We start from the raw sequence: 16,236 nt of genomic DNA on the forward strand, positions 1-16,236 counted from the left end.
TGCATCACCTTCGCTTTTCATGAAAGTCTATCTTTAGCATAGAAACGGCACATTTCATGGCAGGTGTTAAAGATCAACGTGCGTTTCTTTCCAAGAAAGCCGCCGTTTGTCCTCTGAAGTCGACAGCTTTCATCGGCGGCACCGTTCTAAGAGCCGGGCGGCTCGCAAACTGCATTTATGTGAAATGCTCTTCAAGTCTACGTGACTCTGTTTCTCAAGTATGCCCAAAAAAACACGTTCTCAAACGTTTACTTACAGTCTCTGCAGTGAACTCCGGAGGGTTGTCGTTGACGTCTGTGACTCTGATAACAGCAGTCGCGGTGTTAGAAAGGCCATATGTTGGGTTTCCTTCCATGTCGGTTGCCTGAATTATCAGTGTGTACTGCGGAACTTTCTGGAAAAATAAATAAATAAAGCAGTCAAATCCACATTATGAGAGTGGGTGAGATTTAGCTGAGCATTATTTTACAACAAAAACAGCAGGAACACTTTCACACAGAGAAGGTCTTAAAAGAAACAGCATTCCAGTCATATTTTGTATTTCTGTATTAAATGAAATGCTTTTCCTCCTTCTGCCAGGCTGCAGAGTTTAGCTCTGAACAGCTGCTCTGACCAGCAGATGAAAACTTTATGAGCGGTCAATAGCACTGGCAGCATCCTGGAGAGACTGTTGTTTCTTGTGTGTCTAATATCCCAGAGGAATACAGGGAAGGGTATCATTCTTTGAGATGACTCCCTTTCCACTACGAGTCATTCTGGTTGCCGGTTGCTAGGTAATGAGGAAGGAGCAAGATTATGTTCCCGGGGACAGGCGCCCCCCAGCCCATGCAAGTGTGGCAGAGCCTTGGGGCGTAATTACCAGAACAGGACATAGTCACAGAGGTTGCCCAAATTACAGCCACCGACCGCGTCTATGTTTCAGAAGAACCCCCATCAGCGAGGCTAACGAATTAGAGCAGAAACTGCCGCAATTTAAAGGAAACAAAAACTAACAACGTTCAATTATTTAATCAGTCGTGTGGTTTCCCCAAAGTAAAAATAAAGGCGATCTTGAGGTGAAATGATCTGCACCTGAGTTAAAGCCGCTCATTGTTTCAGGAACAGACCAAATGGGAAGTATGAAAAATGAAATATTTTATCATTAAAAAAACAGCTGTGTTGTAGAAACTTTACCATAAATATACCTAAATCAGGTTCTGTTCAAATAAACACAATTTTCATGAATTTCACAAGTTGACTTTCACAACATAAAAGTGAAACTTGCATGATGTGTAATTCCCCTTCTAAATCTGGAACTGGTATTTTTACAGCAGGATTCCCCAGTCTAACTTTGCTAATAACCAGAAACCTTAGAAAACCAACAAACACATACAGGGGCTCTATTTCCGCCCCGTGGGTCTCGGTAAGGGCACTTCTCAAGCAAAACCATATGAAAGGTGAACCTTGGAAAGCAAGGTGGAGTGGGACAAGCTCATTGTATGAAGGACACACCGGATTATTTTCGGATCACGGGAACCTATTCCACGGAGATGCTTATCCTCTGTCATCTCTGACCCTACTGGCCTGAGCTTCAGCTGCTTTTATTGCTGGTGCAAGGAGATCTGACTGCACTAAAACAGAAACCTAAAACCATGACTGCACAGGAAGTAGGGACAGTCTGATGTCTACCAAAGGGATCCTATTAATAGTGTTTATAGTCAGGAGAGAAAGGAATGCCTCTAGCCTGAGTCCTTAAAAATTATTAGCCATTAATCACATAATCCAAAACACACTGCCCTTATATAAGCTGAATGTTAAATTCTTCTTTATGTAACATAACCACAAAACCGCAAGTAAAGAAAAAATGATATCCAAACACAAATACATCCATAATAAAAATGATCGTTTTCCCCAGATTCATTACCGCCAACTGCTCCAATTATGACTCATTAGTGTAATAGAACGCCGGATTCACACCAAGAGTTGCACGATAATGATACGTTAATCCTGCTTCTCCCCAGCCGCTTCTCTTCTTGCATGAATTAACACCAATTTTACCTCTCTGTCGAGTCCAGCTGCCATTGTGATGATTCCTCCCGTCTTGTTGTTGATGGTAAACATGTTGAGGCTGGGAGTTTCTGGGTTCTGGGAGAGGATCTTGTACCGTAAAATCCCGTTGGATGTGTTGGGATCGTCCTTGTCAACTGACGTTACTGTCATCACAAAGGTGCCTTAGGGGAGAATAAGAATGGTTAAAAAAAATCTGTTTAATACAGCCTCAGCCACTTAGTGTCATACTAATCTGCCATAGTCTGATTTTACACAAGATAAAGCCTTAATGTTGGCATCTGTTTTATGTTGAATAATCTAATTATCAAATATGCAGGCTGAAACAAATCTTAAATGCTGACTGGAAAAGGTAGGTAGACTATTCATTAAAAAGCCCATTGTTAGCTCAGAATAGAATGAGGTGACGGTAACCTGGTTTGGAACCCTCGGGGACTGTCCCATTCCAGATCTGGTGGACAAACTCGGGCCGGTTGTCGTTCATGTCAATCACATTGATGACAATGTCGATGGGATTCTCCACCTGGTTCCCATTCAGGTCCACTGCGTGGGCCCTCAGCTGGGGGGGGGGTCAGCAGAGAAATCCGTTAGGCCTTGCATTGTGTTGAGAGTGAAGTCAGAGACAGTGGGCTACATTTAATTGAGGGAAATTTTGCGGGTGCATTTACTAAGAATATGTGACCTTTTCCTCTTTGCAGGATTGTGAAAAGGCACATTTTCACATATAATACAATAAAAAAATCAACAAAACACCAAAAATGGCTCAGTGTTTACGGGTGCATGCCTCGAGAAGACAAAGGACACTGAGAAAATGCCAGTATAGGTGAACCGGGTATCCCCTCCAGCAAAAAGCCCCCCTCCCCCCCGCAGGTTCGACGGCCCGTGAAACCTGCCACCTGCCTGCTCATGCAGAGCAAGCTTGCATGTTGGCCCGTGCAGCACTTACGTGGAAGTTTGATATCTGCTCACGGTCCAGGGGCTTAGTCACGGACAGCTGTCCTGAAATGGGATTAATGATGAATATTCCGGTCGGGGGCTGGTCGGCTCCGGGTCCCGTGACACTGTACCGCAGCAGACGGCTCTTATCGTGGTCGGACCGGATCTGATAAGAGGTAGCGCATAGGGAGATGTGAACATTTGCCGTGCGTCGCCCATCGATGCCAGACATGATGTCATAATTAATTTTTCAAAGTTAGGTGGGCTGATATAAAAATTTGAAATGGGGAAAATCGTCTATCAATCTATTAATTACATTTGTCGTAGTGCTCTATTAATAAAAGAAATCCCCAGGACTCGGCTAGAGGCTGTCTCTGGCTCTGCAGGCAGTACTGCTTTCATATAATAGAGGGACCTTTCCCTCAAAGAGGTTAATTGTGTTTTTTTAGTCTCTTCTTTTCTGTGTTAATCTGGACTTGCTATCCTTACACCTCAGTTCAGTCCATCATTATCTTCCTTCGAAGTTGGCAATTAAACCACTATCATCTTCATAATTCACCGGATTGAATACTACATGTACAGATGGTATTAAAAATGACTAGGACGCTGATGTGCAATAGCAGAGGATATTAAAAAGAGGGGGGGGGGGGGGGAACTTTCAATGAATATTATCTGCTGTGCAGACCACAGAAGGAGCGCCTGAAATGTCACCTGGAAGGACACTGTTCAGCATCTACGTTGTGAAAAGATGAAAGTGGAGCAGAGAAGGCGAGCATTTGCCAAGCGGCCATGTGTCCTTGCGGTGTGATAAAGTGAAGATAATATTTCATTCATTCTGAGGACGGGTCTTTTGGGGCGGTGGGGGTGGGGGCTGATTTAACATTAGGGATTGTTTCTGACTAAGTTAGCACGGGCAGGTTCGTAGAAGGTGGGTCGCCCTCTCAGACTTACTCTGACGAGCTCCTGGGGAAATGGGCCCCGCGAGTTCTCAGGCACGTTGATGGGGGGGATGACCCAGTCCCTCTTCATTCGCTTCAGAGCGCCGCTCAGAGGGGGGAGCACGATCTCGCGGAGTCGCTGGGGAGCTTCCACTGCACCTCCGTGCGTCCCAGGCTGAAACATCCAAAGCTGCTCAGACCCAGTGCTCCTCCACTATTTTACCCGTCTTATAGTTTCGCTTGGAAACCATATTAAAATGCAAAGGTCATAAAATAAAATAGCAAATAAGGACAAACAGCAAATTATTTAAAAATCACAATAGAAAAAGCTCAAGAGAAACGGTTGTGAAGTTATGAATGTGGTGAGATGCACTTCGAGCTCCTTTGCATCAGCAGCACATAATTTGATCTGCTGCGCTGATTATCCTGGTTTGACCCATTCACACAGCAGGGTACCTTACAAGAACCGTTCAGGTTGAGCATCTGCTTCAACAGCAGAACCCGCTCCTTGCATGACCTATGGGTTTACCAGCCTGTGGTCTTAAGCATTACACTACATGCCATTTTGGAAATGCCTTCGGTGTCTAGTGGCTGAGTCATATTTTAGCTAAAAGAATCAAATCAAATTGAATAATCGAGTGAAAGTTCCCCATTCACAGTGCAATACACTAAATAAATACAAACTGTGAAACTGTATAACAATATTCACTATACATATGCAAAAAATACAATATAATACACTGCAAATTACAATACACCATGAACACTTTATAAGAAATAACAGTGCAAATAACAGCAACAGTTTAGTGCACCAACAGGTGTATCAAAGTAGCGCGATGGAGAGTAGAGGTACAGGTAGTGTCCTGGGGGTGACAATTGGTATACCAGAGTCATGCCTGACAAGTGCTATTTGAGCTTAGTGATTGAGTTTAGTGATTGTTTGAGGTTTTTTACTCCTCTGAATTCTGATTTCTCAAAGCTGTAACGGCAGCCAGAAAAGAGTGGTAAGAAATTAAAGAGGCAAATATCCAAAACCTGTCCAAACACACCAAGCCCTCCGCCCAGGACTCCTGGAATGTCGCACAGCTAACGCTAACAATGTCTGAGATTACACTCAACGCATTGAAATTCAAAGAGGTCGGGTCCAAGAGAGACTAGAAACATGACTCAGAAATATTTATTACCCTATTAAAATGGGGCAGAATTAATGTAGTAATTATTTGGGACCTGTGTCATGAATGATGAATGCCACGGACGGGTTGCTTTGGCGGGACGGACATTCATCTCCAGGGGTGGCGGTATGAGTCGAGACTCTCTGCCACCTCCTGTCAGAGACCACGGCTGTGCTGCACCGTCTGACTCTGATTATTTTCCATTGCGCTGTTTCCCCCCCCCCATCCTCTAAATAAATTGAGCATGTACATTTAATATTACAGCAATCTTGTCCTCTGCCCATGTTCATGGTCTAAACGACTTCATTTCCAGCACTTCCCCGTGATGGTAATAACATTTTTATTCTGAGGTTTTTCCCTGCCATTTGGACCAATGACAGATCGATCTCTCGCCATTTCCTTTGAACCTCATACAAAAGGGGGACCACATCATAGGAGAATAAACCTTCTTTTCAGATGGCAAGAACACAAAATAATATTTATTTATGGTGTTTCAAAGTATTTGACGAGCTAGCTAACAGTGTCTGGCTAGATCATAGCTCCAGCTGAGCTGTCTAGCATAGTGACCATCTTGCTTTCTGAACGTGGACCAAAGCCAAAAATATTCCGCTCCTAGTTACATATATCCTGAACGCTAAATTGCAATGTTGCGATTAGACCCCTACTGCTGTGTTTCGACAACAGAGAGTACTGCATATTTGTTGTGCCTGTAGAAACACATAAAAGAGGAATCCACTCACGCAAACCATAAATGCCAAGCCAGACAAGTGATTCATTCCCTGTATGTTATCTGTCTACCCACCCATTCATCTGCTCATTCTCAACACCCGCTCAACCAATCGGACCTACGAACCCACATATAGCTCTTGAACTTCACTTAGCTATTAAATGCATGTGTGTTAAAAGTAGCCCATTTCCAGTCCTCTGCTTTAAATAGTTTGCTGAAAAGGTTTCCCAAAATACCCATAGCTCACGCAAGAAGTATTCAGACATTTAGAAAGGGTTATCCTATCTCATAGGAAGATAAGAGGTGACACCTCATTATCAGAAACAGATATTACTTTGGCTTTAACCAGCAAGCCATGTAGGTTGCTACCTTCCTCTGAAGAGCAAGCCTTTGACACGCATGCTGTGGGCGGGGTTATCCTGCATTGTCATTCGCCAGCAAATGTAACCACTTCTCATTGGTTACTCTGTAAAATGACACTGATAAATGAAGCAATCGGTGCAGGGTAAAATCCCACCCACTATTAAAAACCTTGTACTTTGCCACACCACCATACAAACTTACTTCCCCAAAAATACTGGTCACCGATTAGGGCGGTGGGGGGATCCGCTTGCAATAATATTTGATCACAAATTGCCGATGGTACCTTTTTCTGACATATTCATTCAGAAAATTGCCTTGCAACTCCTCCCAATTGTTTACCAAACCCACAATTTGAGGACCAGTGCCATGCAGGCATAAAAATGAACAGGGAAGTTATGGTGTGCAGTCTCTCAGACTCCAAACATCGGCAATAACAATCGTTCTGACTGTTTGCAAATGTGCCTGCTGCCTTGGTGAGTGTGAAACCTTTTGCCTTTTTTAAAATATTTTGAAGGTGATGAATGATCTCATTAAAACCACACATACATATCTGCTGGGCACCTGCGAGCAAATTAGCAGAGGGAGCCAGGGAAGCACCATTTTTAGCCTCCTCCCTGGCTCCAGCGCAATGTTTGGATGGGATCTTTGTTCTAATGTGTCCTGATGGCCGTCTCGCTCCGCCAGTTGCTGTGTTTGGCCAGATTTCAGCAGCTGGCTTAGGAAGAAGGCCGATATCCGACAGAAGAATGATACTCGTCCTGTTCTCTGAAATGCTTCTGTTACTCGATGCTGATCACCGCAGTTCACAGACCGCCTTCTGTGTGGCCGCTAATTCACGATTGATGTGCAGCAGTCAGTACCCTGACATCCAAAAACGACTGGATCCCGGTATGGATGCTGCAGCTGTGCTGCTAAGATAAATGGGTGCTGTAACTCTGTTGCTGTGTTGTATCATCCTTTTAACTCTAGAGTCTCAGCCCCCTCAGTAGTTAAAGTCCCAGGGCTTCCATTCATAATGAAAATGTATGTGATTAGCAAGAGCTTCAGCTATTCCTGCTTAGGAAAAGGCAGCAGCAGCCGCCGACTTGCACATCACAATGACAATGTTATTCATCCTCAATACAGGAACATCATGACCCTCCTCCCTGAACAACTGACCGGAGTTTACACTCGCAAGCTGCACTGTGTTACAGGGGTCAACCTTGGGGGGGGGGGGTTGTAATCACCCTGCCGGGTCTAAGGAATTCAACAAACATCTTGTCTGTGACGAAAACAGCTGCCCATCTGTCGTCTCCAGACGGATCGTGCTGGCGCGTCTGGTTTGCGTTTATAACACACTTCACCAAGCAGCTCAAGCATTTTACGGAGAGGGGGTAAATTGCAACCCCCCCCGCAGACTCAGGAATGTCCGGTCCACTTGGTGTGCCAGGTACAGACTGAGGGTGGTACAGCCAGCCACTGCTGAATCGCTAGACCACTGAATGGCCAAATGGGTAGGAGGTCATATTTGGAATTTGGACTTAGACCCAGGACTAACAAGCCCCATTGTTCCTATAGCAACGAGAGTCACTGAGCAGCCACTGAGTCAGGATGAGGGCCCCACACTGGACTGGGGATTTACTGTTTTGTCTGGAACCAGGAAGAATCATACCCCCTTCCAGTAAATCTGGATTTTACCATGAGGTTTCCCATCCAAGTACTTACCCAGCTAAAGCTGCTTAGTTTGGGTCATTTGGACAGGAGGTGGCCATGATGTTGGCATGGCTACAGGCCACAACGGTTTCTCACTGATACATCAAGTCTTAATTAGACCGTGTTAATATCAGGGGAGAGCCGGTTTGATTTGGGAAAAAACATTAGGCAGTAACACATAACAGGGTAAGTAAAACTGCGAGGAACATCTTCATTTCCAAAGCGAGAAACGGTAGGCGCCCTACCTGCAGTGCTCCATCCATCCTGGGGGTCAGCTTCACCCGTGTCTTCCAGGAGTCCTGCGTCTCTGAGTCCCGCGCCGTAATGACCAGGACCTTCGCCCATGTGCCAGACACACGCAAATTCCTTGTGGCATAGACCACTCCATCTTCCCCTATTCGGAAGTCGGCCGGGTCGTTGCTGTCATACCGCAGGCGTTCGCCTCTGCCGCAGTCTACAAATCTCACTGGGGGGGGTGGGAAGGGGTAAAGCAGATTGATACTGTGTGAACGACAGGAGCGTGAAATAGAAAGCGCAGAAGGAGGAAAGGCACATCGCGAGCCACTGAAACCGCAGCTCTAAGCGCACTGTGGCACTGCGTCCCTGGCGCCTCATGCATAATTTATTTCGACACGACCCCTGGGGATATTAAAACAGGTGTGGTTTGAAAAATATGACAAAATAACACCCGAGAAGCAGCTCGGGTTTAAAAGAAGCACGGGTGCATTGGGCCGGCTCGCTGTGGGCTTGGGTGAAGCTGGGCTCGTGTGGGCATGTTTCCCATTTATTTCTCATCTGGGGTGGCATGGTGGCGCAGTGGTTAGCAGTGTGGCTTCCCTCCTCTGGGACTAGGGTTCAAGTTTCTACCTTGGCTCTACGCGTGTGGAAGTTGCATGTTCTCCCTGAGTTCTCTGACACTTCTATGGCCTTTAAATCCTCCCATATAGACTACTTTGGCAATGAAGATGTAAACATACACATTTATGTGTCAAATCCAGCATATTTAAGAAAAGCGAATGTGCCAGCATGTTTCATGTGAGACAGCTTCCCCCCTACATTTTATGATGTTTCATGTGAGACAGCCCGACAGCCCCCCTCCCCCCCGGCCCCTTACATATGGCGTGACACCTCAGTCATCAGCCATGGACCTCAGAGCTCCAACAAGCGCCAATGGGAGAGCTGGAGAACAAAGTCCCTTTGTGCCCAGAAATGATCTCACAAGTGTGGCCGCCGCATACAAGAGGCCCAGGCCTTTGTCTGTCTTAATCAACGGCGCTAGAGATGAACAGACACAAATGACAGCTTTTTTTTACACTGTTTACCAAAACTAGAAGAAGTTCAGAACAAATACCATGCAGTGAAAAAAAGCTGGATGTTTGATAACAGGTTTATAGACACTGCATCTATAAACAGGAGGAGGCAAAAGGTCATAAGACCCCCCTTCATTTACCCAGAAGTCAGTGCGCCTCAGACTCGGCCTGATTTAGGAGGTACATAGGAGACCGCTGTGCTTCTTCCGCACTCCATGGCTGATTATTCTGAGTAGGTTAAAAAGCACTGATGTATCTGTATTGATGACAACAGGCATAGACAGCATGATGGCTGAAGACTCATAACACAAAGGTCAACAGTTCTAGTTCAATCTAAACTAAAGTGCTGTTAGCATCAAACGACCCATTGTCGTAAGCCGCCTCTGTAATCTTGGCATTTGTTTGCCCTTTGTTTCCTTTTTGAGGGGGAAAATAATTGATTTTTGAATAAGAAACATAATTTTTTTCCACTCAAATGAAACATTGGCATAAAAATTAGACCTCATTACAGTTCCGGCTGGGATTACCCAGAAGCCAAATGCCAGAGAGCATTGGAATACTCATTTATAATTATTCTGAGAACTTTTAATGGAATGGTGCAGACTGAGGTGACCCGTTCGGCACCGAATTCGCCGTTTTAAATAACGCCCTGTGATTGCTAAGCCTGCTGCATGACTGGATGCTGTCTCAAGTCTGTGACTGCAGTTTGTTTTTTTGTCTAAGTCAATTCATTCTAAAAGGCCTAATTTGTCAGCAATGGTAACGTCACCACGCAGCACAGCGACACGCGTTTTCGTCACACGGCGAAGACAACAGCATAATTAACATGGCATGTCGCGGTAAAACTAGTTCAGGTGTATGCAATCACAAGGGAGGGGGGTAATACATTTCATGCATTTTAAAATCATGCATAAGACACTGCGGATTGGCTCCATGGTGCTGCATCATTCACGTTAACACCACAGAGCCTAATGACATTTTGCGCACATTGCTGTGCTAAACATATAATAAACCACTGTGTGTGCTGTGAGGAACCATCTACACATACAGCTAATGGAAATGAGTCCTAAAAAGACGCTGTGCTGGTGTGAACCGGAGTACAGCCCTCAGCTGCTATAACTGCACATTTGTCCTGCGGTCTCCTTACGTGCAACATAAGTATCTATATAAGGGGAGCAGCCCTTAAAAGCAGGGGGAGAGTTGGTCTGGGGGCCCCTAAAGTCTTATAACATTCTGCTGCACACACACACACACACTCCGGTCTAATGAGCTTTAAATACAAGGCCCCCCACCCCCCCGGTTCACACAGTTCAAACAAAACCTACCGCTGTTCCCACCACTATAAACTCCAACCAACAACGTTCAATAACGTCTTTTATGATGGTTATTAATGTAGCCTATTAGCCCCAAGCCTGGTAATGACCGTTTACGCGTACACGACCCAACACCGCCGTTATTGTTTCACACATCCCCACTTCAAGGTGAGACTTAATAAGACACAGGATCCCCAGAGGTTCATTTTTGTCCCTAAGTCTTGACCCCCCCCCCACCCCAACTGTGCATGAAGCCCTTTAATACTTCTGCAGGGGAAATTGCAGAGCACACAGTTTATGTGTCCTGCCATACGTCAATCTTGTGGAGCATTTGTCATGCCATAAAGGGGCATCATTTCCTTCGTGGCGTGATCCCCCCCCCGCCCCCTCCCATTTGTGGTTTAGTGGTCCTGCTGGGTCAGTGCGCCTTGGCCCTCGACCCCTAGCCTAGCATGGTCTACACTCGTGATACTTCCGCAACGCCTTTCTCCGGCGATCGCTCCTTCCACGCCTTTCTGATGTCAGCACTGAGTGAAGGCCAAAACCGTAGGACATCTTTTTTTCCTTTTTTCAGAAAGTGTGATTCCAGGACCGCCCCCCCCCCTCAATATTAACTGTGCTAGATGTAGTCAAGCAGTCGCCTTGGCGTAATAAACCTGGAGATAAAGGCCTTTTTAGCCGGGACAGAGGTGCCAGTGCAGTGCCTCGGGGCCGGCGGGGGGGGGAGGTCAGGAACGCGGCCGTCAGCAGAAAAGGCAGATTAACCACCCTGAGCTGGGTCCCAAATTACCTTCGACTCAGTGACCGCATTCACAGCTAACCATCGTCTGCACGCAAACACAAAACCCCGCCAACCTCTCTGGCGACCTTTGTGCTGTGGCGTCACGTGACCTGAGTGGAGTGCCGGTGGGAGGGGGGGCTAGGGGGGTGGAGGCATCCACTTACCCCATGACTGCCTTGGACCCCGCCGGAGCATCCTCTTGTTTCGAACGTGAAAAGCGATGATGCCGATTTTGTTTAGTTGGCTGAAGTAAGAACAGGGAAATAAAGGTAGCTCACACATTTAGAGTGAGGGAGGAAGGGGGTTCGGACCCACACAGAGTGTGCCTTTGAAACTGCGGGTGCCACGTTTTAACTGCCAGAAAAGGAAGCCTATCCACACAACTGGCGTAAAGTGGATGAAAGTAGAGGCTACAAAGCATTTATTATTATTTTGTTCGGAAGCAAAGTGCAGCATTAAAGCTACACCACTGACTAGCGGGTGCAAAATCCTCAGTAGGCATCTCGTATCAATTGTGTGCGGGGTCCCCTAAATGCTCAAAGAAAACAGCTGTTTGTTTTGGCAAATATGTCTGGATTCAGGAATATGCCCGGGCAAATGAATTATTCAAACAGATTGTGCGGGCGCTGCCCATAAAACGAAGAGGGATGCTTTCCTCAAGCTCAAAAAATATTTGCTTTTGGCTCCCTGGCTGGGCAGCCGCTCCAAAAGCTGAGGAGTAAAATACAATTATATCTTTAAATTAAGCCGCTGCCTAAATGTTTAACAATTGTAAAAATTATCATTCCATCTACTATAAAGCCCTACCAGGTTTTAGGTCTATATAAGCATTGTGCTTCTGTTAGATTATTGTACTAATCTACATGCTCTCTGATGTCTGCTAACAGCCGCTTCACCACCACAACTGTGCTGTGGATCTCACATCCTGCTGGATCCCCCAGCGGAAGAGGGATCCCCCCCCGCACACCAAATCACTCCGTATAAAATCTCCTGTCTTCCGTTCTGTCCTGCTATTACTCTCTGTCATGCAGCGAAGGAGCTAAAAGGGATAAAAATGTCCTATTACTGTTCTTTTTTTAACATTCGGGGGGGTCCACAGCATGTGGCAAATGACGGCCTGTTTTGTTTGTTTACTTTTGAAATCCTTTCCCAACATTAAACATGGCCCTTTCACCGTCACCAGGTAACGCTTGGCACGGCATCCACCCGGCGACTGGAACTCGTCACGTTGGCCGTTATCTGATGCCGGGCCGCCACACGTGCCGTTTCCCAGCTAAACTGACAGTCCGTTTATTTTTGGGTAGAGGGACTGATGGAAGCTCTGGATATGTCAAATTAGGAACCTCAAAGGGCAGGTTGAGAAATGCCCACTGAAAACATCATGCAATTTTCCATTGAAAATGCAGCTTATTATGCCAAAAATTTTCCACATGCACAAAAAGCAGACAGTAACTACGGCATAGGCCTAATTTCCTCTCCCTGATGACAGTCCTTTCATTTCTAAGTGGAGTATAAATATTTATGAGTTTATTATTAATTCACTATTTATATTTATATTGAGTATTAATTTTTCATTCAAACACAGCACAGAGAAAAATAAATCACAGTCAACTTTCCTTCCCACTTTCACATTCTCTGTCTAGACATTGTACTCAATATTGTGCCTGATACATATATTTTTTAAAAACCCACATGAAAATTACTTTATGAGCTTAAAAGTAATGGACTTTCTTCAGTGTCGTTCCCAGCAGTGGAAGCAGGAGGGTCATAGTGCTGCAAATTCTACAGATGGTTAGCAGGGAAATGCAGCCCCTGTTTGGCTTCCTTTGAGAGGACTGGGCCATTGAAGGCGACCGCTGGTGCTTTTCACGACAAACGGGGCTCGTCGGTGCTCTGCATTCACCTTGGCTACGGGCGCCTCACACGCTCCAGAGAAAGACCTCAGCAACTGGGATCCTTAACTCACCGCACCGGTTTCCCCGGATACACGCCAGCCAAAGGCGGATAAAAGGGGGGCTCACACAAATGGGTGGAGACCTTGGGCAACTGCACGACGTAAATGTGCCTTTTACTGCAAGACCGTGAATCAAGTGCTGCTTTCTTTAAATCGCTCGTTTTTCGGTTTGGTAAAAAAAAAGAAAAAGTACAGGCAGTTCTCGACCAACGTAAGTAATTGGTTCCACAAAGTGTTACGTAAGTCAAATTTTTACGTCGGATTTATCCCCCAAGCCATTCAAGAAACCATACAGCAAAACACATAAGCCAAAAATATATTTGTAAAACATTCTAAAAAACACAAAGTAAAATGGAAATATGATGTTTAAATACTTTATTTTTGCTGTAAATTTACTTACACGCACATGTCGCTTTTTTGCCTTAATGCTTCTGTAAACACTCCCACACACACACACACGGACCTAAATGCAGTGATCTGCAGTTAGTGAAAACCAGATCTGAACCCCTAAATCTGCACTAACTAATATGTCTACCTAAGATTTCTCAGCACCCTCCCACTGCCTGGCCCCAGCAGTCCCTCCCTATGCGGCATAAGGGACGTCATTGGCTGCGTGGGCTCCTTTTATCGCCCCGAACAGACTCTGCCGTTTCCCATTCTGCCGGTTTTAATCGCTATCCTGAGAGTGTGCTTCTCCCTGAACGGCTTTCACGCAGCAGAAGTCAATAGCGAGGTAAGGAGATCAACTGCTCTGCCAGATATAAGCGCGGAGCCGATGGCTCCTCTCTGAGTGAGTAAGTGTCCCATTCCTCCAAATCAACGTGTCAAGGATCAATCGAGGGCCTTCCAGAGACGGCCTCTCATTATTGCTGCCTTCCCTCGTCTCCTTTTCTTTGATTGTCTGATTACTTTTTTCAGCTGGCCAGCGTGGACCTCCTGCCTGGCCTATTGCCACCCTCCTGTGAAAATGAGAATTCTCCAGCCTCGTTATAGTAAAATATATAAAAATTGCTTAACGAGTAGGAAGGCCTGTTACAGACACATGTTGCATGGAAGGGGCCCCTAATGAGAAAAGGCCCCGATTTTCCCCTCAACGGCAAAATGGAGCAACACCGATTAGACGTGTCACACCACCAAGTGCCATCGGCAAAACGAGATGAGTTTGGGATGGGGAAGCAGAGGTCGTATTAAGAGACTTGGTTTTTAGAGTCGCACTCCCATTCAAATACAATGAGAACCGCTTAGTCACTTGAGCCAGGAAAACCCCGTTTCATACTAGAAAACACAAATTACAAAACCACCAAACAGCAAAATATGCAAGCAGAGTTCCAAGAAAAGAAAAAAACAGCAACAAAATGAATAGTCTGTGGTGCCTTGGGGTCGTGAAAGCTAACGCACTGGCTTCTCTTTTGCCCAGTGGATGACATTATAGCTCGATAAGGTCCAGAGGGCCAGGGGCTGATGAAAGTTAAGCCACTGCATGCTACTGTTTCCAACCCAAAGTCCCAGGATCCTGCATTCCATGCTGCACTGACAAATCAGCCCAAGAGGCGGAGGGGGACCAAACCTCATGGAGGCTATCTGGCGATTCTGTTCTCTGTGCATTACGGCCAAAAAGGAGTCTGTCAAATCCTCAGCACATCTTAGAAATGGATGTCAGTCATCTTGAAAACACCCATCTTCATTGATGGATTTTTTAAATTTCTGACAATTTCTTCCATTCAAATCAAAGCGTTCATTTCCAAAAGTGGAAGGCAAATCATGGCCAGAGGTAGCATTTTACATACAAAATATTACGTAAACATCTGTCAAATGTCATGACCCTTTGACCTTTCAGGCTCAACTCTGCATACTACAGACTCTTCACACTGTGCCTTTTAACTGGAAACCTTCATCTCGTCTGTAAAGGTCATCCACAATTAATTGCCCCCCACAATTCACTTCTTTAATGGTCCACCTTCTTGAATCTTCTAATGATTGTTTCACATATGTGATATAATACACAACCACATTAGGATCCTGGATATATTTTATATGTAGTTTGTGCTTTTTGCAGCATGGTAACACAATGGGACATGGGCATGCAGTTAGGTGGTGCCTCTAAAATCCCCTTAATGTGTCCAGGGTCAACAGCTGCCTTATACCCTATGCTGCCTCAGGTAGCCTTCAGGCCACCTGCACCCCCTGTACTAGATATGTGTTTGGAAAATGGAAAATCTCAACACACCTCAAAAACCCGATGATCTGTTTGTCTTTCCCTGGTTGTGGGGGGAGGATCAGATCCATCTGAACGTTGGCATGGTTACCCATGGACCACTGTGATTAGGCCCTCTAGCCACGGGGTGCCATTATGATCCAGAAAAAGAAAAGTCATTTTGCAACTCTGGAGACACCTAGCTGGAGCAAGCTAGGCTGCCACAGAAGACGAAAGGTCTCATGTAGGACATGGGTATGTAAGAATTTGATGTACAGCTTGGGTTTGTCATGGGGAATAATGGTTTATTCCAGTCTCCTGGCCCATGTACACCTGTGCTGCATGAAAGGTTATTTGGATCATGAAGCATGTGTAGCATCGTATGACTGGAGATGCTGACAATAAACAGGACCCACCTGGGACCCACTGCGGAAACAGAGTAGAAGAGTCATGACAAACCACAACAGCGTACTGGGCACAGTGACCTGGGTTTGTAGGGAATGTGGGCCAATCACTAGTTTAGTCATGCTTTTAAGGAGCACCAAAGATCCTGACCTTCAAAGTGAAGAGATCCCTGATTACAGCCATGTGATTTGCATCTGGACAGGAACTCCTGCAGGCTGCTTTACAAAGGGCCTTTGTGATGGGTGCCCCCTTCAGGTAGCACTTTTTGCTGCAAACCTTCAGGTTTTCAGGGTTTGAATCCTGCCACCACCCTGAGAGTCTGGAGCTCATGCAGTTTGGGTAGATGGTGTCAATAAATTTCTCGCTGTGTATGTGTGGGTCCTGTGAAGGACTGGTATCCCATCA

The 16,236-nt window shown here is 45.7% G+C and overlaps 1 protein-coding gene across 1 annotated transcript in view; it reads right to left on the reverse strand.

Moving 5' to 3' along the window:
• cdh2 (cadherin 2, type 1, N-cadherin (neuronal)) overlaps positions 1-16,236 on the reverse strand; it is a 51,993-nt gene that overhangs the window by 12,204 nt on the left and 23,553 nt on the right. Inside the window, exons 3-8 of the mRNA XM_023826758.2 lie at positions 8,120-8,340; positions 3,934-4,095; positions 2,993-3,148; positions 2,461-2,605; positions 2,038-2,210; positions 257-394 (exon numbers count right to left, since the gene is read on the reverse strand). Coding sequence (XP_023682526.1) covers positions 257-394; positions 2,038-2,210; positions 2,461-2,605; positions 2,993-3,148; positions 3,934-4,095; positions 8,120-8,340 — 995 coding nt within the window. The remainder of the gene's footprint in view (positions 1-256; positions 395-2,037; positions 2,211-2,460; positions 2,606-2,992; positions 3,149-3,933; positions 4,096-8,119; positions 8,341-16,236) is intronic.

Source organism: Paramormyrops kingsleyae, chromosome 1, assembly GCF_048594095.1.
Source record: "Paramormyrops kingsleyae isolate MSU_618 chromosome 1, PKINGS_0.4, whole genome shotgun sequence".
Taxonomy (NCBI): domain Eukaryota; kingdom Metazoa; phylum Chordata; class Actinopteri; order Osteoglossiformes; family Mormyridae; genus Paramormyrops; species Paramormyrops kingsleyae.